At 49.3% G+C, this 25,446-nt stretch overlaps 1 protein-coding gene across 1 annotated transcript in view; it reads right to left on the bottom strand.

Moving 5' to 3' along the window:
• The window catches only part of GTF2I (general transcription factor IIi), a 2,618,156-nt gene that overhangs the window by 1,491,172 nt on the left and 1,101,538 nt on the right, over positions 1 to 25,446 (bottom strand). Inside the window, exon 18 of the mRNA XM_069614749.1 lies at positions 23,053 to 23,124. Coding sequence (XP_069470850.1) covers positions 23,053 to 23,124 — 72 coding nt within the window. The remainder of the gene's footprint in view (positions 1 to 23,052; positions 23,125 to 25,446) is intronic.

Genomic DNA, 25,446 nt, shown 5'->3' with positions numbered 1-25,446 from the left:
CGGAACCTTTGGGACTTGAAGTATTTGTTGATATGTCGCAGGTCTAGGATGAGTCTCCAGCCCCCCCCCCCCCCCCCGATCTTCTTTCTGACCAGAAATCATCTGGAGTAGACTCCAGAGTCCCTGGAGTCGTTGGGGAACTAGCTCTATCGCCCCTTTCCACAGCATTGCCTGTACCTGTTCCAAGACCCGAGTAATGTGCTGCTCCAGACGGGTAACTGGAGGGATCCGGGGACACCTGCGCTATATAAATGCTATATAAATACAATAAATGAACCTAGTCAGCTGGCTGCCCACCAGGTGCATGCGTGGGGGGCCGAAGTCCCAGCGAGTTCAGGCATGTTTCGGGGCCAGCGTCCTGCCCCGCGGGCAGCAGCGCTGTCCTCTGCTACCGTAGGCCTGAGAACAGCCCCTGTAGGCTTCCTGGATCGTGGATCTGGAAGGCCGACGGTACGAAGAGGAGAAACCTTTGGAAGACCTGCTCGAATTTCCCCTGGGAGAAACAAAAAGAAGAGCGCTGCAGCTGGAGAGCGTTCATGGAACGACCCGACTCCATATCCGCCTTGATGGCCTGGAGGGACTCAACATTCCCAAACAAGTCCTCCCTGTCGAAGGGCATGTCCAACACCTTCGCCTGAAATTCTTGATGGAAATTCGTGCCCTTCATCCATCCTTGTCGCTGAAGGAAGACACCGTTCCCAATCTGCTGGAACCCTGTGTCAGCGACGTCCAACGCCACTGTAATGGCGTGATCAGATGCAACTTCCCCCTCTTGGAAAAAAGCAATTGCTTCCATCCTCTTATCGCCGAGGAGGAACTCCAGAATAAGGCCCAGCTTTTACCACAGCTTCCTGTCGTACCAGGTTAGGATCGCCAGTGCGTGGCCGCCTTGATCGTGGATGCCACTGTGTAAATCACCTTCCTTCCCATGGCATCCAGCTTCTTCCTCTTGCTGTCTGGAGGGACCGAAGACGACGAGGACAGGTTAGTCAACCATTTCCTCGCGGCCGCTTATACCACCGAATCCGGCAATGGTCGCGACCTCAGGCACGTGGAGTCCGGCACCCGATACTTCTCCAGCCTATGCCGTTTCACTGGAGCCGTGCAAGGGTTCTTCATGAGGGCCTGGTCCTCATCCCACACGTCGTCCAGAAGGGGCATCGCCATGATTGTCTTCCTCCTGGACTCTCGCCACTGGTACAAGAAACCCTCCTTCCTAGTTTCTTCGGGCACAAGCTGATAAAGCTTGCTCTGGCGACCATGGAAAGGAACAACCCCACCTCGTCTGGTGCGGACGACTTAGGTGGAGCATCTAAATGCCGAGATGCCCGCTGCGATGATATAGTCGCCCACAGTAGTGTCCGTCCCTGGGTCTGCTGGCGAGATGGGGCATAACGTGGATGTAGAGGCTGAAATGAGAACCTGGAGGACCACAGGGTCAGGTGGCATCCTCGTCTGGATCTCCGACACCATATTGTGAAGGGTCGACAGAAGGTCCAGAGACAAATCCCTCGGCAGAGCTGGCGGGATCCATCAACTAGGCCTGTCTCCATCGTCGCGGGCGCCTCCGTCATCCTCTTCTTCCACGTCCTCGTGGACTGTGTGCAAGGACTCTTGGTCCTCTTCATCTGTGGATGAGACCCCATGGGTTGTGCCACGGCCTAGGAGGGCTGTTTCGGGGTCTCAGCAACCCCCCTACCTTTTCCCTCACCTGTGAGGCTTTAACCGGGGACTGAGCCGGTTCCCTCCCTTCTGGCAGGCCAACAGACTTTGCCAAAGTCACTGCAGCAGTGTCGTGCCTCGGGAGCAAGGAAACTTTGTGCTGCGGGGTTACCTTCACAGGATCAGCTCCCTTAGCCGTCATTAGAGCAGCTGCCACCAACTCTATCGTTGATGAAGTCTCGGCCTCCGACGATTGGGCCTGCTTGGGCAGTTCGGCCTTCCTCTCCTCCATCCGCAGCCGCTCAAATTTCTCCTGCAGTTTGGCCGGGGTAGATGATTTCCTCTTTGAGTAGGAGCTTAATTGCCGGCTGGCAATGGAGGCGGAGGGTGATGTTGATCGCGCCCCATCCACCTTGGGAGCCGCTTCCGCAGCAACCCCGGTAGACTCGGATGAGGCGCCCTTAAAGGTCTTCGAAGACTGCTCAGACCATCCGGTCCTGGGTGAGGCATGACCCTGCTCGGGTCACGGAGCAGAGGCCTTAGCGTGAAGTCACACCACCAGTCTACTCTGCCTGTCCTTCGTCGTCTTCTTGGAGAACCTGATGCATATCTCGCACTCTGCTTCCTTATGGTCCAGGTGCAGGCAGTAGGGGCATTGTAGGTGACCGTCTTCTACAAACACATTGCGTAGCCAGCCCTTGGTGCAGGGCTTGAAGAGGGACCGTCGTCCCCCTCAGTCATGGTCAGAGGGCACGAAGTAGGCCCAATGGCCTTCTGGAAACATCAAAGATCTTCGCCCTTGTGGGGCGCTGAAATGCACAGACAACGGATCGCCGCTGTCGGCAGTGGTTCCAAAAGAGCACACAGGCTCTTTTGGAACAAAAATAAACCCTTGTTCCAGTTGAAAACACGACTGTCCCCCCTCCCCCCCAACACTGAAGTGTGCAGTAAAAATCTGAAGATGGCTGCCAGAAGAGGGCCTTATGGAGAGGGCTGTCATTGGATGGGGGCAGTATGACCCAGAGGACAGTGATTGGTTTAAAGGAGAAATACAGTTTGTAAGTGAAAGTGAAACTTTTTTCTTTTACTGAGGATTCCGAGACTGACGACAGGGAATATTCATGAGCATGTGAATCCATGACAGACCCCATGCTGGAGAAAGTTAAAATTATTGTCCAGATATATGTATTTTGTTTTAGAAATGGGTTTCGGTTTTTTAATTACCAGTATTTTGACATCCTCCATAGATCTTAAAAGTTTCTACTTAGCAATCTTCAACAACCCACAGGCTCATGCCTTCTTGATCTTACCAGTTTTCCATCAAAGCTAGTATGCTCTCAAAACAGGGGGGGGGAGGGGACACACTCACAGGTGACTTGAATAAAATACAATTTTTGTGCTTCGATTGAATGGCCAAAATTCGTAAAACGGTTTACCACCATCGCAAAGCCCAGCTGGCGTTCTACCCGCGAGAGACTATTCCCCCATCACCGATTTAATAAACCCAAAGCATGGTAAATAAATTATAAGTTACTGACTGGAGTGACAAACTTACTCCTAGTCCATAGACCGCTTTCCTCCATACTGTATGGGTGTCCCTCGCTATGGACGGGAGACAGAACCTTTTTCACCAGAAAAAATCATCTTCCCATTAAATTTAGAGGTACGCTGACTCCGCCCACCAGACCCCTCCTCCATCCCCTATGACGCGTAGACAATATTACCATTGCCTAATGACACCAGTTTAATTAAGGGGGAGGATGGTGGGACTACGGAGGAAAGGGGACTATAAACAAGGAGTACGTTAGTCACTACGGTGATAACTTATTACTTCTATGTCCAGACCCCTTTCCTCAATGCTGTATGGGCGATTACAACCGATTGTAGCCCCAGGGTGTAGAGGTGACCCTCTTAAGAAAATAAGTTCCATAAAACTGCATGACCAAATGCCGCGTCCGACCTTGAGCTGGCATCCAAGCAGTAGTGCTTGCAGAAGGCCGAAGGCGTGGCCATGTAGCCGCCTTACTGATAACCTGCCTCGGAACATGCCTTGGCTCTGATAATGTGTGCATGCATATTTGCCGGGAGTGGTTTGTGCTGCCCCTCATAAGCCTCCTTGATGGTAACAGCCATCCATCTTGCTATGGAAGCCTTGAAAGCTTGATAGCCTGGCTTTGACCCACCAAAGGGGACAAAGAGCCTCCGATTTGTGGAAGCTCTTGGTTCTGGCTAGGTAGAATTTTAGAGTGCCCCTGACATCTAGACAGTGCAGGACCGTCTGTGCCTCATCCATGGGGTCCGCGAAGAAAGTATGTAGCAATATCATACTTTCACATTGAGGTGAAACGAGGAGACTACCTTAGGTAGGAATGCCGGATGAGTCCTAAGGACAACCTTGTCCTTGTGAAAGGTAGTGTGGGACTCTGAAGCCACTAGTTCCAGGATTTCGCTGACCCTGTGTGCAGACTTAAGACCCACCAAGAGGGCTGTCTTAACGTGACAAGCCTGATGTCCGCAGACACCATTAGCTCAAAAGGTTTATGCACCAAGGGACCCAAAACTACATTGAGGTCCCACACCGATTGGGGCTTCTTGATAGATGGGTAGAGTCTGGTGAGGCCGGACAAATGTCTAAACTATCGGTTGGAGGATGAAAAGACCTCTTCCTACGAATTCCTATAGGCTCCGATGGCCGCAAGATAGGTGCGGAATGTGTCTACTTGCAGAGTGTGTGAGGTGTGCTGAGAAGGATAGCACGTCGTCCAACGTGCAAGTCACAGGATTGACTTCCTTAGATTCTGCCCAGTGACAAAACCTAGTCCACTTGCTCTTGTACTGGCTCCTAATAGTGTCGCTCCTAGCGCCCTGTATGAGGTCTAGGTTAGCCTGTGACAGACGCAGATGCTTTAATTTGACCTGTTCAGGAACCACGCTGCAAGGGCTAACTTCTGGAGTGTGGTGTAGATGACTGTGCCTCCCTGTTGTGAGTAGGTGAGCTGGACCCAGCGGAAGGTGCACCGGGGCGTGTTCCGACAGGCTGAGTAGTTCTGAGAACCATGGCCTCGGGGGCCACCACGAAGCCATCAGGATGACACGGAGGTGCCGGGACTCCCTGATCTTGCAGATTACCGTGTGGGCCAGGGGAGTGGGAGGAAAGGCATAAGTGTTCATGTTGTTCCATTGTATCTGCATCCCATCGCCAAGAGAGCCCCGGCCCTGTGCTTGCCAGGACACAAACTGGTGGCACCTCCTGTTGGACCAGGTGGCAAAGAGATCCACCTGAGGATGAACATCCCACCCCCATTTGTTGAAGATCCCCTGAAGGACCTGTTCGTTCAACTGCCATTCATAGTTATCCACACCCAATCTGCCGAGCCTGTCCAGGTTGGACTCACCCAGGTGGTGGATTGCCCTCAAGTGAATGTTGTTCTCCATATCCTACTCCCAAATGCTGACTGCCAGCCTGCATAGGGGAGGAGACCTGGTGCCACCCTGCTTGTTTATGTAATACATGCTGTTGGAGTATTCTGTTTGAATGAGGATCATCTTGCCACTGATAAGCAGCAGGAAGGCTTTGTTAGCCAGCCAGATCGCCTTCAGCTCTAGCCAATCGTTATAGGCCTCCTGTTCCTGAAGAGACCAAACTCGATGGACGCTGTGGTTGTCCATGGTAGCCCCCCCAGCCCTCCAAGGAAAAATCTGTGGTGATGGTAACCTGTGCTGCTGAGTGCCGAAGGGTCGGCCTATCCTCAAGTTGCAATCCATGCTCCATCAGACAAGGTCCTGGTGGAGAAAAGGAGGAATTCTGACTAGTTCCGCCTGGGAACTCCGCTCCTGACTCCATGAGGCTGCGAAGTGCAGCTGTAATCTTCTCATGCCGAGCCTCGTGTATGGCACTGCCAGTAGACATGCCGACATGATACCCAAGAGGTGCTGGTACCACCATGCTGAGGTCACTGCTCTACTGAGAAAATGACCTGTGGCCCTCTTAATGGCTGTGATCTTGTCCTCTGAGGAAAACTCTCGGAGGTGGTATCCCAGATGAGGCCCAGGAATGCTGGTCTGTCGGCTCCAGCTGTGGCTTCTAGATATTGAAGGAGAATCCCAATTTGTGTAGCGTATTCATGAGGGTGGAGGTGGTGTGATGGACCGGCTCCGGGGATCTCGCCCTGACAAGAGAGTAGTCTAGGTATGGATAGACATGGTGACTTTGGGCCCTGAGATGGGCTGCCACTGCATTCATAAGGCTGGTAAAGACCCTGGTGGATGAATTGAGGCCAAAGGGTAGAACCTTGTATTGGAAATGGACGCCCATGATCCTAAACTTCAGGAAGGACCGATTAAGCTGTCAAATCGGGGCATGTAGGTATGCGCCCTTCAAATCCAGGGAGCAAATCCAGTCTCCCTTGCACAGCGTCTCTGCAATAAGCGCCAGGGTAACCATCTTGAACTTTTGAAGAGGGAGGGGAAAGGTTCAGGGTGGAAGGTCCAACAACTCTCAGGGCAGCCTGGTTATTCTTGTGTATGGCGAAAATCCTGGAGTAGAAGCTCATATCCCGCCGGGAGGATGGGACTTCTTCCACTGCCTGACTCTCAACGAGCAATGTAATTTCTGCCAACAGAGTTGTTGTCCCAATCTGTGGGAGCGGAGGGGTGGAGAGAGAGGAGGGAGGAATCAGTAGGCGGAAGCCCGTGGACACTACTGACCGGATCCTGAGGTCTGTGAACCTCACGCGCCAATAATGTGCGTGAAGGGCAAGCCTCCCCCAACCGGAGACATGTGGACCCCGACCGGCTGAGGAGGGGGGAATGAAAGAAGCCCTTATTCCCCACCTTGTGCTGTTTGCAGCAAAGCCGACTTGGAGACCAGTCTTGATGCCTGGACCTTCGTTCCTGGAAGCCCCGGAACCCGCCGAAGGCCCGGCCCTTGTCGGAACGCTGGTACATCTGGCTCTACATCTTGGGCGTGGACATTGTGAGGATAGATCAGGATTTTGCAGCCTGGGAACAGTTCTTCTTATGAAGTTCCTAACCGGTGGTGGAATGAAAAAGGTTGCTACCCTCGAATGGAAGGTCTAATATGCGCTCCTGGACGTTCGGGTTGAACCTGGTAGCCCGAAGCCAGGCAGGTCTTCATGTCTGTGGCGAGGCTGATGGCACGGCCTGAGGTGTCTATATGTGCCACAGTGGACTCCATGCTGTCTTGAGCCACCATCTTTGCTTCTGCCAGCCCCGCCTTGAAGCACACCCACCTCTGCACCTGAAGTTCCGGAAGGAAGTCTGCTATTTCCCGCCAAAGCCTTTCATTCACGGCTGCGAGCATGTAAGGGAGAATTCTCTGTATAGGCTAATTTCCCAAACCTAGTGAGTCCCCCAGCAACTTTGCTGGATTTTTTGGGGTTTAATTTTTTTCTCCTGCTATGAGTGAGACTCTTTTTCTCCTACTCCTAGGCATGATTTGAGAATGTCCTTTGACTTTGTAATGTGTTTTATGGGCTATGGGGTCTTTTACTCCATGGGGCTTCATGTGTTTTTGGTAAGTGTGTTACACAGCACCCTCAGTGCAGTAACACAGGGGTGTCATAGTGGCCCCCAAACAGACTCCATACCCTGGGACTGACTACTGTCTCCCAGGGCATGTAAAGTCACCATTGACTTTACTAGTCTTAAATTGTGAACAGAACCACTACAAACCATATTGTGGAAGTACTGGTAGGGGTAATTCGATTGCCCCTGGGTCTGTTTTTCAAGGGGGCACTGTCCAGTCCCCCCTTGTCGAGTTTCTGGCTGGTGGCAGTGGTTACCACGCGAAATATTCCACCGGAATATTTCCTATGGGATTTTCCCATTCATTTTAAACGCACCACTTTTTTGGTGCAATGTTAAAGATACCGCCGGGTTATTTATTAATCTTTTTGCCAGGACTCTGTTTTAAAATGGCGTTTGTGTTCGCCTCTAACTCCAACCCAAGTCGAGCCCTTTGTTCCACTTTTGGCGGGCTTCTGCACAGAAGCCTCCAAAAGTGGTGCCACTCTGTCTGGGTCTACAGGATGTGTGGGAGGGGAGAATAGGCACCCTGGACTGAGTTGCCTCGGCACCTCAAGTCGCACTCTTGTGTGATTGGCTCAGTGGTGAGCCGCCCAGCTCACCACTTAGCATGTTTGAGTGACAGCTAGGACTGATGAATGGGGGTTTTCTGCATAAAAGCAGGGCTTTGGGTACTGGAACTTCATAAGTCGCCATAGGACCTAAAGAATCCGAAGAGGGAGAAGCTGAGCCGACCTGCAACAACGACACCACCGGTGGAGCCCTGCTGAACCGAACTCACCACTTCTCAACGACAGAGAAGATCTTCTTCCAGGAGAGTCTTCTTCCTTTGAGCTGGTGGGGTTAACCAGTTCGCCTTTTTTCACCTTCCTGGATCGTCTTGTGGTCGAATCGCCCATGCCAAGCGCCCCGGCGGCCGGATAGCCACGCTTCACCACTACCGCGAATAAAAGGGAAGTACCTTTTAACCGGGAAACCCCGCAGCTGGTTTCTTCCCTGGCAGTGCAACGACCTCCAGCTTTCCTCCACGTCAAGATCTTCTCTTCTCCTGGACGAAGCACCGACTTGCACCCGCTGCCAGGAACAACTGCCCCCGCTGGAGCTTTCTCGCCATTTCAGGTACCGTGTCCCGCCTGGTCTCCCTTGCAACAGACTGTCCAAGGTGTCCCGTAAATCCTCGACTCTCTATCCTGGGGTGACCTCGGACCTGTTAACTAACTTTTCTGAACTGATCCAACTCCTTTTTGAACTATCTGCAAAGACTTTTTAAAGTGTACTTCAAATGTGTGTTCTTGGGCACATTCCGCCTTGCTCTCTCCAAGAGTGGGCCTGGCCTATGAACTTTTTGCTCTACAGTAGACCCTGCCTTTCTTGACTTGCTGTGGTTCTTTAAAAGTGTTGGTATTGTGTGTTTTCTTATTTCTGCCTTTTCTCTCCATTTTTAAACTGAATTATTGGAGTACCATCTAAGGTTACGCGCTCACCTCCGTTTTGCAAATAAGTGGTGTCTTAACTTAGACTTGTCGAATAATTTAATCAGGGAGGTGTATATATTTCTAGTGACTGTGTTTGAACTTGCTTGACATAGTGCCAGTGTATTTTTACAATTGTGTTTTTAAATAAATAATTATATACTTTTATAACAAAGCTCTGGTCGGTGTTTGCTTGTGCTACTGTATTTTTGTACCTATTGTGTATATTCTATATACTGCCTAACTCTTCTTGAGAGAAGTCTGACTGCTCAGCCACAGCTACCAGGTAAATCTGGGTGGTACAGACTGCTACCAATTGGGTTTACTGCCAACACCTGTAGTCTTAAACTTTTTGCAGTGGTCCCTAAGGGAACTGCACAGGTTTCTGCCTAACAGAGCATAGCGTCCGCATTAGACTGCCGAAGGTGCAGTGAGGCGTTGGAATAGATATTTCCGTATGCCTCCAAGATCTTCTCCTTGCCTAGTAGCGCTGAGGATGAGGTAGCCAAGAAAACCTGCGGCTTGGAATAGATTGAGGCAGCGGTATTAGGCAGAATCCTGTGCAGTGCCCTTAGGGCCCACTACAGACAATTAAGACTACAGGTGGCAATGCAAGTTTTACCTTTGGTACAAACATTTAGTACTATGTTAAAGTGGTAGCAGTAGCGGAGCAGCCAGGCTTATCTCAAGAGTATATGAGTAGTAGTAGAGATTACATAAAGGGACCACAATTATTGTGACTCAAGCAAACACTGACTCAAGGTTTCAGATCAAAAATAGAAGTACATTTATCTTTAAACCATTTGTTATAAACAGGACACTTCTATTAATTAATACCACACGTAAAATACACATTCACTAACCAATTCACTTTGTACGCTATTTTTCAAGGTAAGTACCCTGTGTTTTAGCGGACCGGTGTTGCGAAGCAAAAGACGTTACCGGGAATACACTTGCGATCACTTTTTTACAGTAATGACAGTTCGGTCTTACTAAAGAAGCGCGTATGCACGGCAAGAAATGTTACCAGGGCAAAAACACACTTTGCACCTGAGATACCCAGAGAGAGTTGGGGGCAAAAATCATAGGCAATACTTTTGTCAAGGCAGACAGAATCAGAGAACACCATTAGACAGAAATTCAAAAGTCAATAGGCCGGAGCCAGTGTCAAGTGGAACCGGGTTCCTGTTGTCGAGAATCACACAGTCAGATAGTTCACGATTTAACGTAGCCAGGAGTACTTAGATATCGTCAACAGAGGAAGCAAAAGTTATAAGAAGGAGGGAAGACAAGGGCAAGCCTTGGAGGCGAAGAAAAGGGATTCACCCTAATTCCTCGAGCAGAACACAGTACCTTATTCAATGAAGAAGCTGGTGCCATGGCAGTTGTTCCTGGTAGGTTTCCCACAGACCCTCGGTTCCTGGAGCTTTGATCCGAAGGACGTCTGCACCACACAGGGATGAAGACGGCAGTAGCGACGGTGAATAAAAGGTGCGCTCCTTAAAAACAGGAGAGGCTCTTCAGTTGGCAATCCGGACCACTACAGCAGTGTGCAGCGATTTCGACCAGAAAGAGGATCCTCTGGCTGTAGAAGATGAGCTGGTTATCCCCACCAAGCTCAAGGGAAGACGACTGCAGACTGGATCTTCTCTGGTCGTCGAAGGGTAGATAGCTCAGGACTGCAGCAGGGCTTCACCGGGACGGGATAGTTGCAGCAGCAGACTTCTTCTCCGCTTCTCTTCGGTTCCTTGTAGTTCAAGTGGCGACACTACTAGCCCAAGAGACCTGCCTTTTATGCGAAAATCCCCCATTCACACAGCCTGGCTGTCAATCACGCAGCAGGGGGGTTGTCTGGCCGGGACAACCACCTCAGCCAATCATGGCAAAGTGCGACATGGGTTTCCTAGGATACCCTTTGCAGGGGGTGACTACACCCCTCCCTCACGTTCAGCCCACCTGGACACCCAGGCGCCTAGAGGAGGGCTTCTTGGCAGAAGAACAGTGAACAAACTGTTAACAAAGAAGGCAAATCTGGTTTGCCGCGCAAATTAAAACACAAGAAGTTTAACAAAAAGAAATGGCGAATAAACCCGACTGGATCCAAAAGAAAAAGTATTTGGTCAAGCGGGTTTAAGTTCGAGGCTAATAGAATAGCCTAAAACAATACCACGTTTATATAGTATAATCGCGGTAGAAAAGTTAGGGTAGATACCACTGCCACCAGCCAAGTCTAAATGTTAAAAGAGCGAAACAATGCTCTAGGAGGTACAGATAAAAAGGGCTAAGGATTAACCCTTTCCAGTACTCCATATAAGATGGGGTGTACTGGATCTGTGGTTAAATGACTAAGTAAAGTTAATGCCAACTTTAACCTTTTCTGGGGGACAGTAGTCAACCTCAGAAATGGAGTCGGTGGGAAGTCTAAAGACAACCCTGTGTCACTGCACTGACGGTGCTGTGTAACACACAAAAGAATGGGGCTACTGAAGTGGTATACTCCAGAGTCTACAATCACAAAAACAGATGAAATACACATGGCAAAATACAAGTAAGAGTGGAGAAAAAGGAGGGTACACTCTTACTAGGTGGAAAATAAACTCCATAAATCCAGCAAAACTGCTGGGGGACTCACTAGGTAAGGTAAATTAGCCATAGAATGAGAATTCTCCCTAACAAGTGGCAATCACTGAAGAGTGAGGTTGAGGGTGTGCCGACAGAAAGAGTGGATCCCCCTCGAATCGCATGTACTTGCCGTTGAGGCGCCGGTTGGTAGGCTGTGTGCCAAATGGGGCTTAAGCCATCCCTTTTGGCCAAGGCAACAACGTCCTTCTGCATCTGAATCCCCGTTCTCGATGCGGGGTGTAGAACAGAGGTCTTCAAACTGTGGGGGATGCCATCCCAGGGGTGGTGCGAGAACCCAGCATGAAATGTAAAAAAACTGTTTTTTCAAGAAATATATATATATTTTTTTTAGGTTGGAGGAAATAGGCAGGGGCAGCTCACATGGTCAGACTGGACCATAAAACGGCCTTACGCACCAATGAAAAAGTGGCCAGCAGTTGCAAATGGATATTCAGTCCTTTAGTCACAGACTGTGTGAATAGTACCCAAGGTTTTTTTTTTTTGTTCAAATGTAAACAGTGATATTTAAAGAATATTTATTCAGCAACAATGGTCAAAACTACTAGCTGCATAGTGAAGCAACTCCTCAAACTAGCCCACATTGGCCAAAAAAGTGGCCCATTTGACTGGCCTACACTAGCATTTTGCATTTTTTGTACGGTCATCGCCCTATTGGCCAGTCCAAGCCCGGTGGCTCATGCATAATGGGTGAGGGGGCGTCCACCCACTGGCCCCCTCAACCATTATGGAGGAGCCAGTCCAGTGAAACACTGAGTACTCCCTCAGCATCTTTTTCTAGCTGAGGGAGTGCTCCTGGGCTTGTTGAACTGTCAAAGGGAAACACTGTTTTCCTTTGACAGTTCAGTTCCCTAGCCGCACATGATCACTGAGCCATGCAACGTTGGGGGCGTTTTGCTTCGCCAGCCTTGCATAGCTCATTGGAAATGCTGGCTGGGGCACTGCATGTATGTATGTGCGAGGGGGTGCTCCTGCGCCTCCTCGCACATACGGGCAGAGCAACCTGGAGCAGGGCATTTTAGCAACCACACGCAGGCACATGCAGAAGGTATGTTTATTTTGATTTCATTTTTATTTAAATATGTGTATGGATGCGTGTATGCTTGTGTTATGGGACTGTGGTGGAAGCAGGATGGGCGGAGCACTAGGATAGTGGTGGGAGCAGGGTGAGGAGAGCCCAGGGTCTGTACTGGGAATAGGGTGTGGTGACGGTGTGCAAAAGCTCATATCCATTTCTGCATACTGTCCCATCTGGCACTTTTGGGGGGGCCTGGCTTGCCCACATTTTGCTCAGGGGGGTAACAGGCCAAAAAAGTTTGAAGACCACTGGTGTAGAGTGAGGACCTCTGACAGGACACGTGCCTCTGGTTGTTCAACCTCGGGTTGTGGTAGCCGCAAGTATTAGGCCAGTCCTGTGAGCCGTTCATGGAATGCCTTGGCCGAAGGCAGAATGTCAGGGTCATCCTCATCAGTGTCCACCAGGGTATCCTGCTGGTCTGGAACAGGTGGAGGAGTACTGGGCTCTGCAGGCTGAGGTGTGGAGACCGGAGCCAGAGGCTGCTGTGGAGGCTGGTATGGAACCACATGGGGAGCAGGAGGCAGAGGAGCGGGAACCGGGAGGACCGGCGTGGGCAGCTGAGGCTGCGCAGGGGCTTGAGGCGCTGGAGCCATAGGAGGAATGACTATGGGCGCAGGTGGCGGGACAGGAGGCAACATGTCCCTGATCACATCCCGAAGGATGGTTCCCATCTGAGGCGATCTCATAAGCATGAGGAATTTCTCAAAAAACCTGTCCTCACAGGCCAGTGGGGTACTAGGTGGCGCAGGAGTAGGGCCTTAAGTTGCTGAGGCCTGAGCGTACTCTGCCTTGCTGCCTGCGGGGTGCACCTGCCCTGCGACGCTGAAGTATATGCTGTAGGCCACGTACCTGGCGAAGACCAGTCCCACCTCGAAACTCCTTCTCCCACCTGCTCTCCAAAAAGGGGTGGTGTTGGACGAGCGGCCATCTTGTCTTGCTCGGTGGCCATTTTGTCAGGCTGCATGCCACGTGCCCGCAACATGGTGCTTGCCGCGCTAGGCCCGGCCTTCTCCAGGACTCTTGGCGGTGCAGCTCGAGGCCTACCCAGCACCTCAGCACGGGGCCTGGTAGGCTTTGTGCCCTCGACTGTGTCACCGGTAGTGCTATGTACAGGCGACCCCTCAGTCATTTGTCCAGTAGAAGGGCATAGCCCCTCAGGTGGACCCCCGGTAAAAAACCTGCGGTCCCTCAGCAATGTCACCGGCAGGATCTAGCGACCCAAGGCCAGTAGCTGAAGCAGCCTTGGTAACTGTGCTGGTGTTAGAACCTGAATGGTCCCTCCCGCTCAGACGTTTCCTTGGGAAGGAGTCACCCTTGCGGGGTGCGGATGAAAAAAGTGGCCCTACCTGGGGCCTTGACTTCTGCTTGATCAAGTCCACTGGAGTGGATCGTTCGTGCGCTCTCTCCACTGAGGTAACTTGTTCTTCAGAGTGTGCGGTATAAGTGCGTCACACGTGGTACAACCCTCCCAGCCGTGATCGAGGCCAAGGCAGCGGAGGAAAAGATCGTGGGGGGTCGGACGTAGGGAAGAGCCCTTCGCAGGCTGCACACCTGCTGAAGCTCAAAGACGTTGACACGCGCCGGGAGGATTGTGGCGCCAGAGGACCGAGTACCTGATTAAAGACTAAATACTAAGGACAATAGACAGTATCCGGGGAAGATCACGTGGAATTACAAGGGCAAAGCCAAACCCAGGAGCGCTGGTGAAAGCGGGCTGCTCCTGTCGATGCAGAAAAGTGGACTGAGGAGTGGCGCCGGTGGGCGGAGGCAGGGGAGCGCATGCTTCCGGGGCCACGCCCGGCGCGCCTCTAAATTTAAAGGGGGAGAAGATGTTTTCTGGTGAAAAAGGTTAGTCCCCCATCCTTAGCGAGGGACGCCCATACAGTATGGAGGAAAGGGGATCGGATGACTGCACTCAGATACAAGTAAAAAGCAGCAACAGAACAGACGGGGCCTGGAACCACAGGGTGTGAGCGGGCATGTACAATAGACTGGATTGAGGTTCCTAATCAGCTGCCTCCATTGACTGCTGCAGAATAGGAGGATTTACTCCACACTGAAGGAAGAGCGATTGTGGTTTTGGTACAGAGGAAGGTGGCGAGGCGGATGCCACTGAAACCGGTTGACCCAGTTCTTGTGGATATGCTATTTTTTACTAAAACTATAGGGATATCACACGAGTACAATATTCCTTTTTATACAGCACTGTCGCACACCACATATAAGTAATGCATATGTGACAGAGGTACACATTACACCAACGAACACTATGGAGGGGCAGAATACATTTAAAACAAACCCTCTCTAAATGCAGACAGGATGTACCCAGCGGCAATGACTTTTTAGATGTGGTTTGAATGCAATAATTCATAGATGAGTGATGTATTTGCTTGGTAATTTTCGGCAACCATGTGAATATAAGACTGAATTGTTGTGGGTTTAGTGGAGGGATTGTTCTCCTCTTTTACTATCCCTTTTAGATTGGTGGCGCACCACCTGTTCCTATGGGTACCCTTTTCCCATAGGGACAGCGTAGTCCTTTGTTGAGGGCAAGAGACAGTTTAGCGAATTGTGGCAGTTCAATCGAAGCACAAGCATTGTTGGTTTACTCAAGTCCTCCTTGTGTGTTAAAATATAGCTCTTTGGTGATAGAGTTGGAGAACCTTCTGAAGAATAGGCTCCCTGTATATTATTAGGTAAACACTTGCACCTATAGTAAATTTCCAACATTCCTGCTCTTAACCATATTAATTACAACCAGAGTTCACACACTATTTCTACAGTCTGGAGAGTATCGGAGGACTGTGACCAACACTCCCATCCCCGCCTTTCCACCGACCCCATAGCAGGACACCTAAAACAACTTGTTTGGGCTGTTGTTAAAGAGCACCCTACAATGCTTGCACATCTCCTAATGTATGTGCAGAAAAGGTAGGTTAGATTGTGCTGTTATGCTGCATTCCACACAACCTTGCTATGACACAAAATGTACTCTAAATCAGGGAACACTGAAAAAAGGAAAAGAGGATATCCTTAACGATGAGGACGAAGAGACAGATTGATCACCCGTGGTGTCTTCATGATACTTTTCAATAAAACATTTGAACATTTTTAAATAACAATGTTCACATGCCTTTCAAGGTCTCCAACATATTCCACACCTATGGCAACCCCCTTCATCACTTTCCAAACTTCCCTTCACGTTAAAGGTTTATTTCCTTGCACTTCTCCTAAACTTTCACCACAATTAAACAGGACTAACAAGCACGCAAAAGGAGCAAACTTACAAAAGACAAAGAAAAGCACTTGTGACAGGCCACATTCCTCAATCGGTGCAACACAATTTTCTACCTCGCAGGATAAGGCCGCGGTGCTGTGCGTTGCAGGTGCGCAGCAGACGCTGTCCGTCGAAAAGTAATACGTTCCGCCTACGTCCATGCATCGAAACCTTTAAAAACCGAGAATATGGCCCTCTGCGGCAAAGCCTTCGCAGAACAAGGCTGCAGCGTTGTGCGACGCATGTATTTGGTGGCAAAGGGGCAGCGGCGAACTGTGTAAGCATGCGACGAAATCGCTGTCCATCTGCGTCCGAAAGGTAAGAAGGTGCGGGGAGGGCGAGTAGCAACTTCTTAGGTAAGATGTCTCTTTACCACACCTTTCCTTCCATTTTTATGTACCCCCAAAATGTTTGCTTTTATTTTTGATCCTGACCTGTACTTTACAATGCACTGTCTTTTGCTCATCTGTTATGGGGAAACTGACATGTCCTTGAGGTTGGCAGTACGGGGAAACATTGTTTACCTTAGTTTTGAGACTTTGTTTATACTTTTAGTAACTTATATCACTTGTGGTAACTTTTATCGGTGTACAATGCCTCTTACAATTCAGTACAATGGGGGTACACTTTTTGTTGTGCCCTAGACTAACACAAAACATATTTGGTTACTCTAGGTGTGCTAAATGGACAAGCTGGTGGCAGCTGTGACTTTTGACCATTTTTTGTTTTAGCCTTACCGTGTTTGCCTACTAACTGTGGCTTTTGTCCAACAATGGCCGTGCCACATATTTTTTTCTCTTGTCCTTTGACCATCTTGTTCTTTAGCCTTCTTCCGGGCCTGTGAGGCGAGGAAAATCCTTATATGGACTTCCAGGGAAAGCAGAAGCTTTTGGCAAACTTCTGGAGGGTTATTTGTGTTTGCTGGCAGGATGTGGACTGGGACTGTCTGGCCCCAATCCACAAACTGGTTTCAGTGTGTGCCCAGTGGTATGCATGAGTGATCCTGCCAGTGGTCCTGATTGGACCACTGCTGAGGTGATTGTGTGAAGCTAGTCCTGCTATTGGATAGTGAGGCCTTCAGCCCTTAGCTGGCTTTTAGCATAGGAAGAGGACCCCTGCACCCATTCTTCAGAGATCCTGGAGTAACCTGAAGGAGGCAAATGTGGACATTTAGTACATTAAACTAATCTGTACTTTCTTTTACAGGAGTTTGATTTGTATTATGCCCTACTCTAGTGATTGTATACATGTGATCTATTAGTGTTGTGTGATCCTTCTACCTGTTAGTAGTCATTTTTCATAGTGATATTTGGCCATAAATAAACTATTTTTATACATACTGTCTAAGTGTAATCTGTGATTCCCATTGGGTGTACTTCTTGTGGATCCTTTACAAGCTCACCACCTCTTGAGACTTATCCTAGACCTCTCGTCACTGCAACCTTGAACTGGTTTGGCTACAGCTCCCAGGTTTCCCAGTCACAATATAGGCTGGCCTTCTATCCATCTGTCCACCAGGCCATTAAACTCCCCGGCCTTGTGCGTCTTTTTGCCTGAATCCATGTGCGCCTTCCCTTCGCATCTTAGGCTCCACTTCCTCTTGGCCTTGTGCATCTTTCCCCTTTCTGCACGGCTCCACATGCACTGTTCCCTGCACATTCTTATGCCCCCCCAGCCATTACCTTACTTGTGTTCATGCTCTTCCAACTTCTCTAGGTCCCTCCCGAGTGGTTACCAATGTATTGTATATTTTGTAGTGTATTCGGTGCAATTCTCTGCTTACTTCTCTTGTCCCCCTCCCAGTGGTTACTATTGTATTGTTTCATTGTCTCCCTCTCTTTAGCCACCCCCCCTTAACTGCGATTACTGTTGCCACTGTATTCAGCATTGATTGTACCTGTCCTGCCCTTGTACTGTACACCTTTTTTGTGTCAATAGTGTGTAAAACCCCCCCACCCCCTCTTCTCTTGCTTGGGCTGCCTCTCTTACGGCTTCCTCCATGCACCCCTCTATAGTGCGTTAATTCTCCCCCATCTTCTCTAACTGCTACTCTATCTCCTATCCTATCCCTCTCACTAAATCTGGTAGGAATAGACTCAAAAGGGACATTCTGGTCTCCAACCCAGGCCTCCCTTTCACGGATACCTACACCAGTGCTTCTTCCAGACAGACCCTTACCCACATGCTCTTTGTCGTCCCGTCTCCAGGCCTATGGACCCCTCATATGGTCTCTGTTCTCTCCTTGGTCTGCTCCCATTAATGGTAGCACTAGGTGGGAGGTCCTCCTGACCCCCTTCCACTCCTCCAAGACCATCATTAATGTCCACCTGAATGGCACTGTCTTGGTCCAGGGCCCTCAGCTCAATCTCCTCCTTTTTGATCAGTTTCCCACGTCTTATCAACTTCCTTCCCTCTCCTGCTACTCCTATCTACACCACTCTGGCTCCTCGGTCACCTCCCTTTTCCGCCACCTCTCTGGCACCCTCCTCATCCTCTCCGACTACTCTGGCCACTCTTGGGATCCTCTACCACCTCTGCAGGGAGGACCTCATGCCTGTACCCTTCCACAGAAGTCTTTTAAAATCAGGAATCTGCTACATGTCATTACTCTCAACTCTCACTCTGCTTGTAAACACTCCGACATCTGCCGACTCAGCGAAGAACTTGATCTGGATGCTCTCTGTCTCAATGACACATGGTTCATGGCCAGCTCCGTCACAAGTTTTAACACTTTCCAGCCTGATGGCTACAAGATCCTCTCCGAACCCAGAACCAACCCGTTCAAGAGGTCGAATAGATCTGATCTTCCCGGAGTGGATCCCTGCTTCGGACATTCCCGTGCAGGCCTACTCCTCCTTTGAATGCCTGGTCTTCAGGCTCTCCATCTCTCCTGGCCTCCCTCTTACTGTGGCCACCATTTACAAGCCACCTGGCACGGTCACCCTTTTCCTCTCTGAGAGGGCTGACCTCTCCTCCTCTCTCCTTGCCTCTACCTCACATCTTCTCCTCAGAGACCTCAACATCCACATGGATGAATCTATCCCCTCTAGGGGATAATTTGCAATCTCTGCGACTCTCCATTTTACCCTCTGGCCTGACACTCTGCCGGGCACACCCTGGATGTTCTCATCTCTTCAGACATACCCCTCTCTAACCCACTCACCTCTCTCGTGGATGTACCACTTTCTTCTCTCCTCCCACCCGACACTGTCCCTCAGGTGAAGCCGACCCCAGCACGGCCGGCCACCTTCTCGGTCATCCGGCCCATGAAGCGTGCGTCAATGGAGGCTTTCACCGCTACTATCTCTCCTCCGACGTCCGCGGCTGACACACAGCCGTTTTTAACATGTATCTCTCTATCTCCAACACTCTTGAAGTCCTTGCCCCTGTCATGAGGATCCATTTGAAGCCCACCTCCAAGTGCAACTCTTGGTATGACTCTGACCTTGCTGCCCTTCAATGCAAGTGTAGGGTGGCTGAGAGGAATGGGAGGGCATCAGGCGCATCCTCGGACAAATGGCCTGCCGCCCACTCCAAAGGCAATACAGACTCTGTCCTGTCCAAGAAGAGAGCTTACATCCAAGCCTACCTCCCTGCGGCCTCTAACACGGCCAAACTCATGTAATGTAATTGTTTATTTGTAAAGCGCTTATACAGAAGTGAAGTGCTTAAAAGCACATCAAGGCGGGAAGTGAACAAGGGGATATCGTCGTCATTCTTATGACTTGAAGATTCCGAATGATCTAAAAGCAATAACTAGCATACTAGGCCAGGGCATTTCTACTAGTACGAGTGTGTGACTATGCATGCAGGCACAGCAAGCTAGGGAGGGGAGATAGAGGAAGACGGGACAGACAAACATGCCTAAACCTAGTACATTCAAGAACATGCAAGTGCACAGACAGAAGTGCGAGGGAGGGGGACAAGTGTGCCAGGTCAAGCAGGGGCCAGGGTTAAGTGCATAGTGGCTGCCACTCACAAGGAACGTATTCAGAGTGCAGTAATGCAAGGAAGAGTGCAGAGGTCCGAAGGCAAGTGTAGGACTGGCAGGGAAGCCTGGGACCTGTGAGGCTCTGGCGGTGCACCAGGCAACCAGTTAGCTGTATGAAAGGTTGGGGATGGGAAGGAAGGAGGTAAGCAGGAGAGAAAAGAAAGGAAGTTAGCAAGGGAGAAAGAAAGAGGAAGAGAAGAGGAATGTCTTGAGGAGTTTGCAGAACTTGAGGTCTGGCTCTAGACAGAGAAAGGCAGGTAGGCTGTTCCAGAGGGAGCGGAACCTGCAGAGAATAAGGATCTACCCACAAATCTCTGTATGGAAAAGCGGCTCACCCACAGAAAGTTGGAGGACGAGCAGAGGGATCTGGAAGGAGAGTATTTAAGAAGAGAGTGTTGTAGATAGTAGGGCCCCAGCCCCAGAAAGCCTTGTGGACTATGCAGATGGACTTGAACTTGATCCTTGCAGCCACGGGGAGCCAGTGGAGGGATTTCAGCGCCAGAGAGATGCAGTCCCTTGGCTTGAGGCCAAGGATAAATCTTGCGGTTCTGTTCTGGATAAGTTGAAGAGATCGAAGAGTAGAGGTGGGAAGATTGAGAAAACTGTTGCAGTAGTTCAGTCTGGGCTCTGGAGATGGTGAGCCTCTGGGGGAAGGCGAGAAATTGTAGAATACCTCTGAGGAGGTGCAGCTGGTAGTGGGACTTTTTTGGACAAGTACGAGATGTGAGAAGAGAAAGTAGAGGCGAAGATAACCCCCAGATGTGTTGCTTCACTAGTGGGTGAGGGTGCAGGACCAGGGGTGGTCAAAATCTTTAATCTTCAAAATCTGTAGAAGTTGGCCAATCCTGCTGCAATCTCCACCTCTCCTGTTCCCTCCCAGATCCTTTGCACGGCACTGGCTTCTCACTTCACCACTAAAACACAGGAGATCCTGTTCCCCTCTATCCCCTTCCTCTCCTTCTACACCTCTCTCGTCCCCTCTCCTCTCTGGTTGCCTCTCCCTCTCCTTTCTCCCCTTTCCCCGTTTTCACTCCTGACAATGTTTCTAGACAAGTCTGATCTATGAAAGTGTTGGCCAAGCAAGTGCTCCCCTGCTCCTTGTTAACCATGAAGGACCACATCGAACCCTCGCTCAAGCCCTGCCCGATTTCTGCACACTCTTGCCACTGGAACTTCCCCTCCCCCTAAAGCACTCCCTTGTGCACCCCCTACTTAAGAAGCCTTCTGCCGATCCTTCCTCTCCGGCAAACTACGGCCCGATCTCCATAACTCCTTTCCCTGGGCAAACTCCTGGAAAAGCTGGCCATCTCCCAGCTTACTCTCCATTCTGAATCTGTTGGTGGTCCCCATAACCATCAGTCTGGCTTTAGAGCAGCGAGAAGCACGGAAACTGATCTCCTGAACGCCCGTGAAGACCTGCTCTCTAATCTTGATTCTAGCCTTCCTTCTGTCCTCATCCTCCATCTTTCCTCTGCTTTCGACAAGGTCAAACACGCCATCCTGATCAATCGTCTCTGTGACAGCCTGGGCATAATGGATCAGGCCCTAGCCTGGTTGACCACCTTCCTCTCCAATTGATTCTCCCAGGTCTTACTGGAGTCCTTTCTCTCCACTACCACGCTCTCCACTTGTGGTATTTCCCAAGGCTCTAACCTCTCACACTTTACATGGCACCTCTGGCCCACCTCAGCTCTACCTTGTCTCCTAACTTTCGGTGTTACGCGGATGACACTCAGCTCTCCTTCAGGATCCCCATAGCCTACTCTACTCGCTCATTCCTGAGTGTCTACCCACAATCCAGGAATGGTGTGCGTCCAACGATCTTTGCCTTAATGCCAGTAACACGGAGATCCTTTTCATTGGGACCCCTGCTCCCGCTTGGCTTCTTTCACCCTGGCTGCCCTCCTTGGGCCCTCTAGCTGCGCCTTCTTGTGAGGCATAAAACCTCCTTAGAATTATTCTTCCTTTTCTCACTTTGGCCCTGAAGCTCACTGTCTCCAGAGTCCCGATTCTCTCTAAGCTGGACTACTGTAACAGCCTCTTTCTAAATTTGCCTGCCTCTACTCTTTGTCCTCTGCAACTAATCCAGAACAGGACTGCAAGTCTTTGTCCATGGCCTCATGCCCAGGGACCGTATCTCTCCAGCTCTGAAATCTCTCCACTGGCTCCCGGTGGCTGCAAGGGTCATGTTCAAGACCCTCTGCATTGTCCACAAGGCTTTCTTGGGCTGTGGACCACAATTCATCCAACTCTTTTCCTAAGCACTTTCCTTCTCTAGCCCTCTGTTCATCCACCTCCAACTCTGAGGGCAGACGCTTCTCCAGGCAGAGAGTGGGGTGTGGGGGGTTAGATGTCTCTCCTCGGCTGGTGCCTCCCACTAGAACAGCCTCCCTTCCTCTCTCAAACATGAGCACGACCATTTAAGGTTCCAGAAGCAACTCAAGGACGTTCCTTTTTGCATCTGCCTTCTCTCTCTCTGCACTGCTAATTTACTTATCTGCGGCGCTAACTGAATACCTGTGAACCTTAATGGGCACCAGACACCTTCACAGCAAGCAGCCCCATGCACTTCCTCCGGGCCTACTGCACACTTAGGGACTGTACCTGCAATCCTACGGTCCCCTGCCTCCTTGCACTTACCTAGAGCCGCCCCCCCCCGCAGAACTTACTACAGCTTTGCCTATTGCACTCTCCCCCTCCCTGCCCCTAAGCACTCCCCCCCTGCAATATCTGAATGACAAGGCCTAGTAAGATTGTTTGTTTTGACCTCCCTTTTTCCCCCATTCCCTGTCTTTTCACACCTAGAAACACCTGTGTTCAAACGCGCGTTCAAAATTACTTATTTCACATTTCGTTTAATTTGGGCCAGAAGATGTGGATTTGCTTCAATCTATTTGGTTATATTGCTGTATAATTAAACTTGGGTTATTTATCCTTTAGTCATTTTCACTTTGTTATTTTCTGAAAAACTTTTTACATCTAATATTGTGGAGTTATTTTTGTGTACTATCATGCATTTTGAACACTGTTGCATAGAACAGATTTCAGAATCACAAGACAAGACAGAATATAGGTTTTATAATTATAATTTGTTATTTATAACATGCTTAATACACAGAGGTTTCTAAGCACGGACCCGGGGATAGAACCTGTGTTGCTCCAAGTCGTCTTGCTTCCAAGACAAGCATGTTGCCCCTGAGCTATGCTCCTGAGAGTTTTAAAGTATCAAAGAAAGTATTTACTACTTGCATTTAAACATGTTAGGAGAAACAAAAGAACATGTTATATTCCAATTGAAAAAAACAGGTCTGCTAAATTAAACCAGTAAACACTAGGTTCAATGGAATAGACAATATGCATAATGTTCAGAAGAGGAAATGCTTACCAAATTTCGTATTAAATATCTCTTCAACTTGTTTCCTTAGTTTTGTAATTCTGACATTCCAGTCTTCTTTAACTGGAAAACAAAGCAGTTTCATTAAATTATCACTCAGCAAATAGGTGCATGCAAAAAAAGGTTGACAACTGATCAGGTTCATTCTCTGGGTACCTTGAAAAATCTTAGAGAATAAACTTTAAGAAAAATAAACTAATTTCTAGGTGAGCGAGTTAGTCTATATGAAAGAAGTGTTAGAAATTATTCTGACAGAAACATGCTCCACCTGATAGAACCACAGACCAGACATTTAGCACACATCCTATTAGTACACAACGTCTGCTTGAGTTGAGCAAAACTTGTATTAACTTGTGGTAATTGGTGAAGTTAAAAATCACTGCAAGCCTTACAATGAAACTGTTCCAATTTCTTTGTTTATGGAAGCAGGGTGCAAGGTACAATGCCCTAAACGGTACAATGCCCTAAACTGTTCCTCTATCGAGGGAAAAATTAGATGTGGGTGCGTGAACACACTGAAGTAAAAAAGCCACTCAAACAAAGCACCCCAGAGTACTAACAGCTCGGAGGCACAGCGAAGTAGTCAGAGGTCAGGGTTCATTCCTGCAAGGACAGGGTCAGTAACAAAGGACATTGCAGCCAGAAGATAAACCACAGACTTCAGGCAGAGTCCAGAGAAAGTGAAGCTAAAGATAGTTTGCAGCAGTTTCAGGGTAACATTTCACAATGGTGATCCTATTCAAGGGACACAGCACGCAGTTGGATCAAAGTGCAGTGGCACATGTCAATGGAGGTCTCTGTGACAGCAGGAGGGTACCAGCATTTTGCTACAAAATGTAAGCTTTGACAAAAGGTCCAACAGCAGTATGCTGGGAATCCTAAAGGATGTGGTGCTATGGATGAGTGGCCAAACTGTACAGGCTAACCCTGGTAGGCAGAAGACTAAAATGCTTCAGAAGAAAAGAAAAAAAAACGGTGGTCCCGCTAGGTTAAAAGGGAAGGAACGTTCTACAAGGGTCATTCTGGTTGGAGGCGAGGAAGGGCTTCACCACCAGGTTTCTCGAAAATTCCAGAGTTGCGTATGCAGAGATTCCATTTTCCTCTGGCAAGTCGTCCTTTTTGGGTTAAATCCAACAGTTCACAAATTACTTGTGCAGTGGGTCAGTTTATAGCCCTACAATAAGGGCAAGGACTGGGTCCTAAACTCCAAGTCGCACAGACACAATCTTTCGTCTGCATCTTCCAGAGGAAATTCAGGGAATGTGAACCAAAAGAGAAACTCTGGCATCACCATTATTAGGGCAGTTTTTGTGTGATCCTCTATTGAGGATGCTACAACATCTAACCCCAAGGACAATGCTAAAACACCGGACAAGAAAAGGAAGCCAAACCTATCTTACATGTGGGCAACATGGGCAGGGTGATATGGCTCAACTCCCAGGTAGGGGTAGCAGGTCGGCACAGAGGTACAATTAGTCCACACACAAATCCTGAAAACACCACACCGATATACTGAATAATAGATACTTTATTAAAGTCACACATAATACACTATCAGTTCAAATAAGTACCTCAAGCATTAATACACAGTTTTAAAATGATTCCAAGTATATGTATAAAAACAGTCATGCTTATACAAGGAACCTCCAAACCAGAATGTCTCTGTGTGGACCCTGCGCCAAGAGCCAGCACCCACCGTAAAATAACATGGGGGTGGGGCGAACCAGGTAACTATATAACGCAACAAGTAAGCACCTAGTGAACTCCACAACTAAATTCAGTGTCCTGAAGACACATCCCACTCCTAGTAGATGTGAAATGCCCTGGGCCTGGTGGCCAGCACTTAACACTTGGCAGGGTTTGGGAATAAAAAAGGAAAAAAAACAACACACCATTAATTTAGACCTCCTAGGGCCTTACTACAGTATTAATGCCAAGTTGCCAAGAAAATGACTTAAAGACCTCAGAGAGGATGGAACAGCAGTGAACATTAGGAAAAGCTTATAAGCCTCAACAATCGTTTAAATGAGAGTTACCACCATGCTACATATCCTGGAAAAATATACACAAGGACCAGTTACATTGTTTCAGGGACATTAACCAGTTGGGATGAATCCTGCAGAGTCCTCACAAAGACCCTACCTAAAGTCTCCTCCCAGGTGGCAAGGGGAAGGGCAGCTGCTACCCGATCCCGACCCTGGGGGTGGTATTAGTCAGGAGGATCACCTGGGAGGAGAAGGTCCCCCAGGTAACAGGAAAGACTCTGTTGGGAGGGATGCTGTATTTGACTTCCTCAGAAGAGGAAATCTCTAATACCCAAACATGTAATGGCTTGTTGGAGAGAGCTGTTCTTTCTCAAAGCCAGTTATCCTGATGGTGGTGAAA

This window comes from Ambystoma mexicanum, chromosome 9 (assembly GCF_040938575.1).
Source record: "Ambystoma mexicanum isolate Mex_15411 chromosome 9, UKY_AmexF1_1, whole genome shotgun sequence".
Taxonomy (NCBI): domain Eukaryota; kingdom Metazoa; phylum Chordata; class Amphibia; order Caudata; family Ambystomatidae; genus Ambystoma; species Ambystoma mexicanum.
Note: the sequence above shows the minus strand (reverse complement) of the source record. Positions and strands in the feature narration are given on the sequence as shown.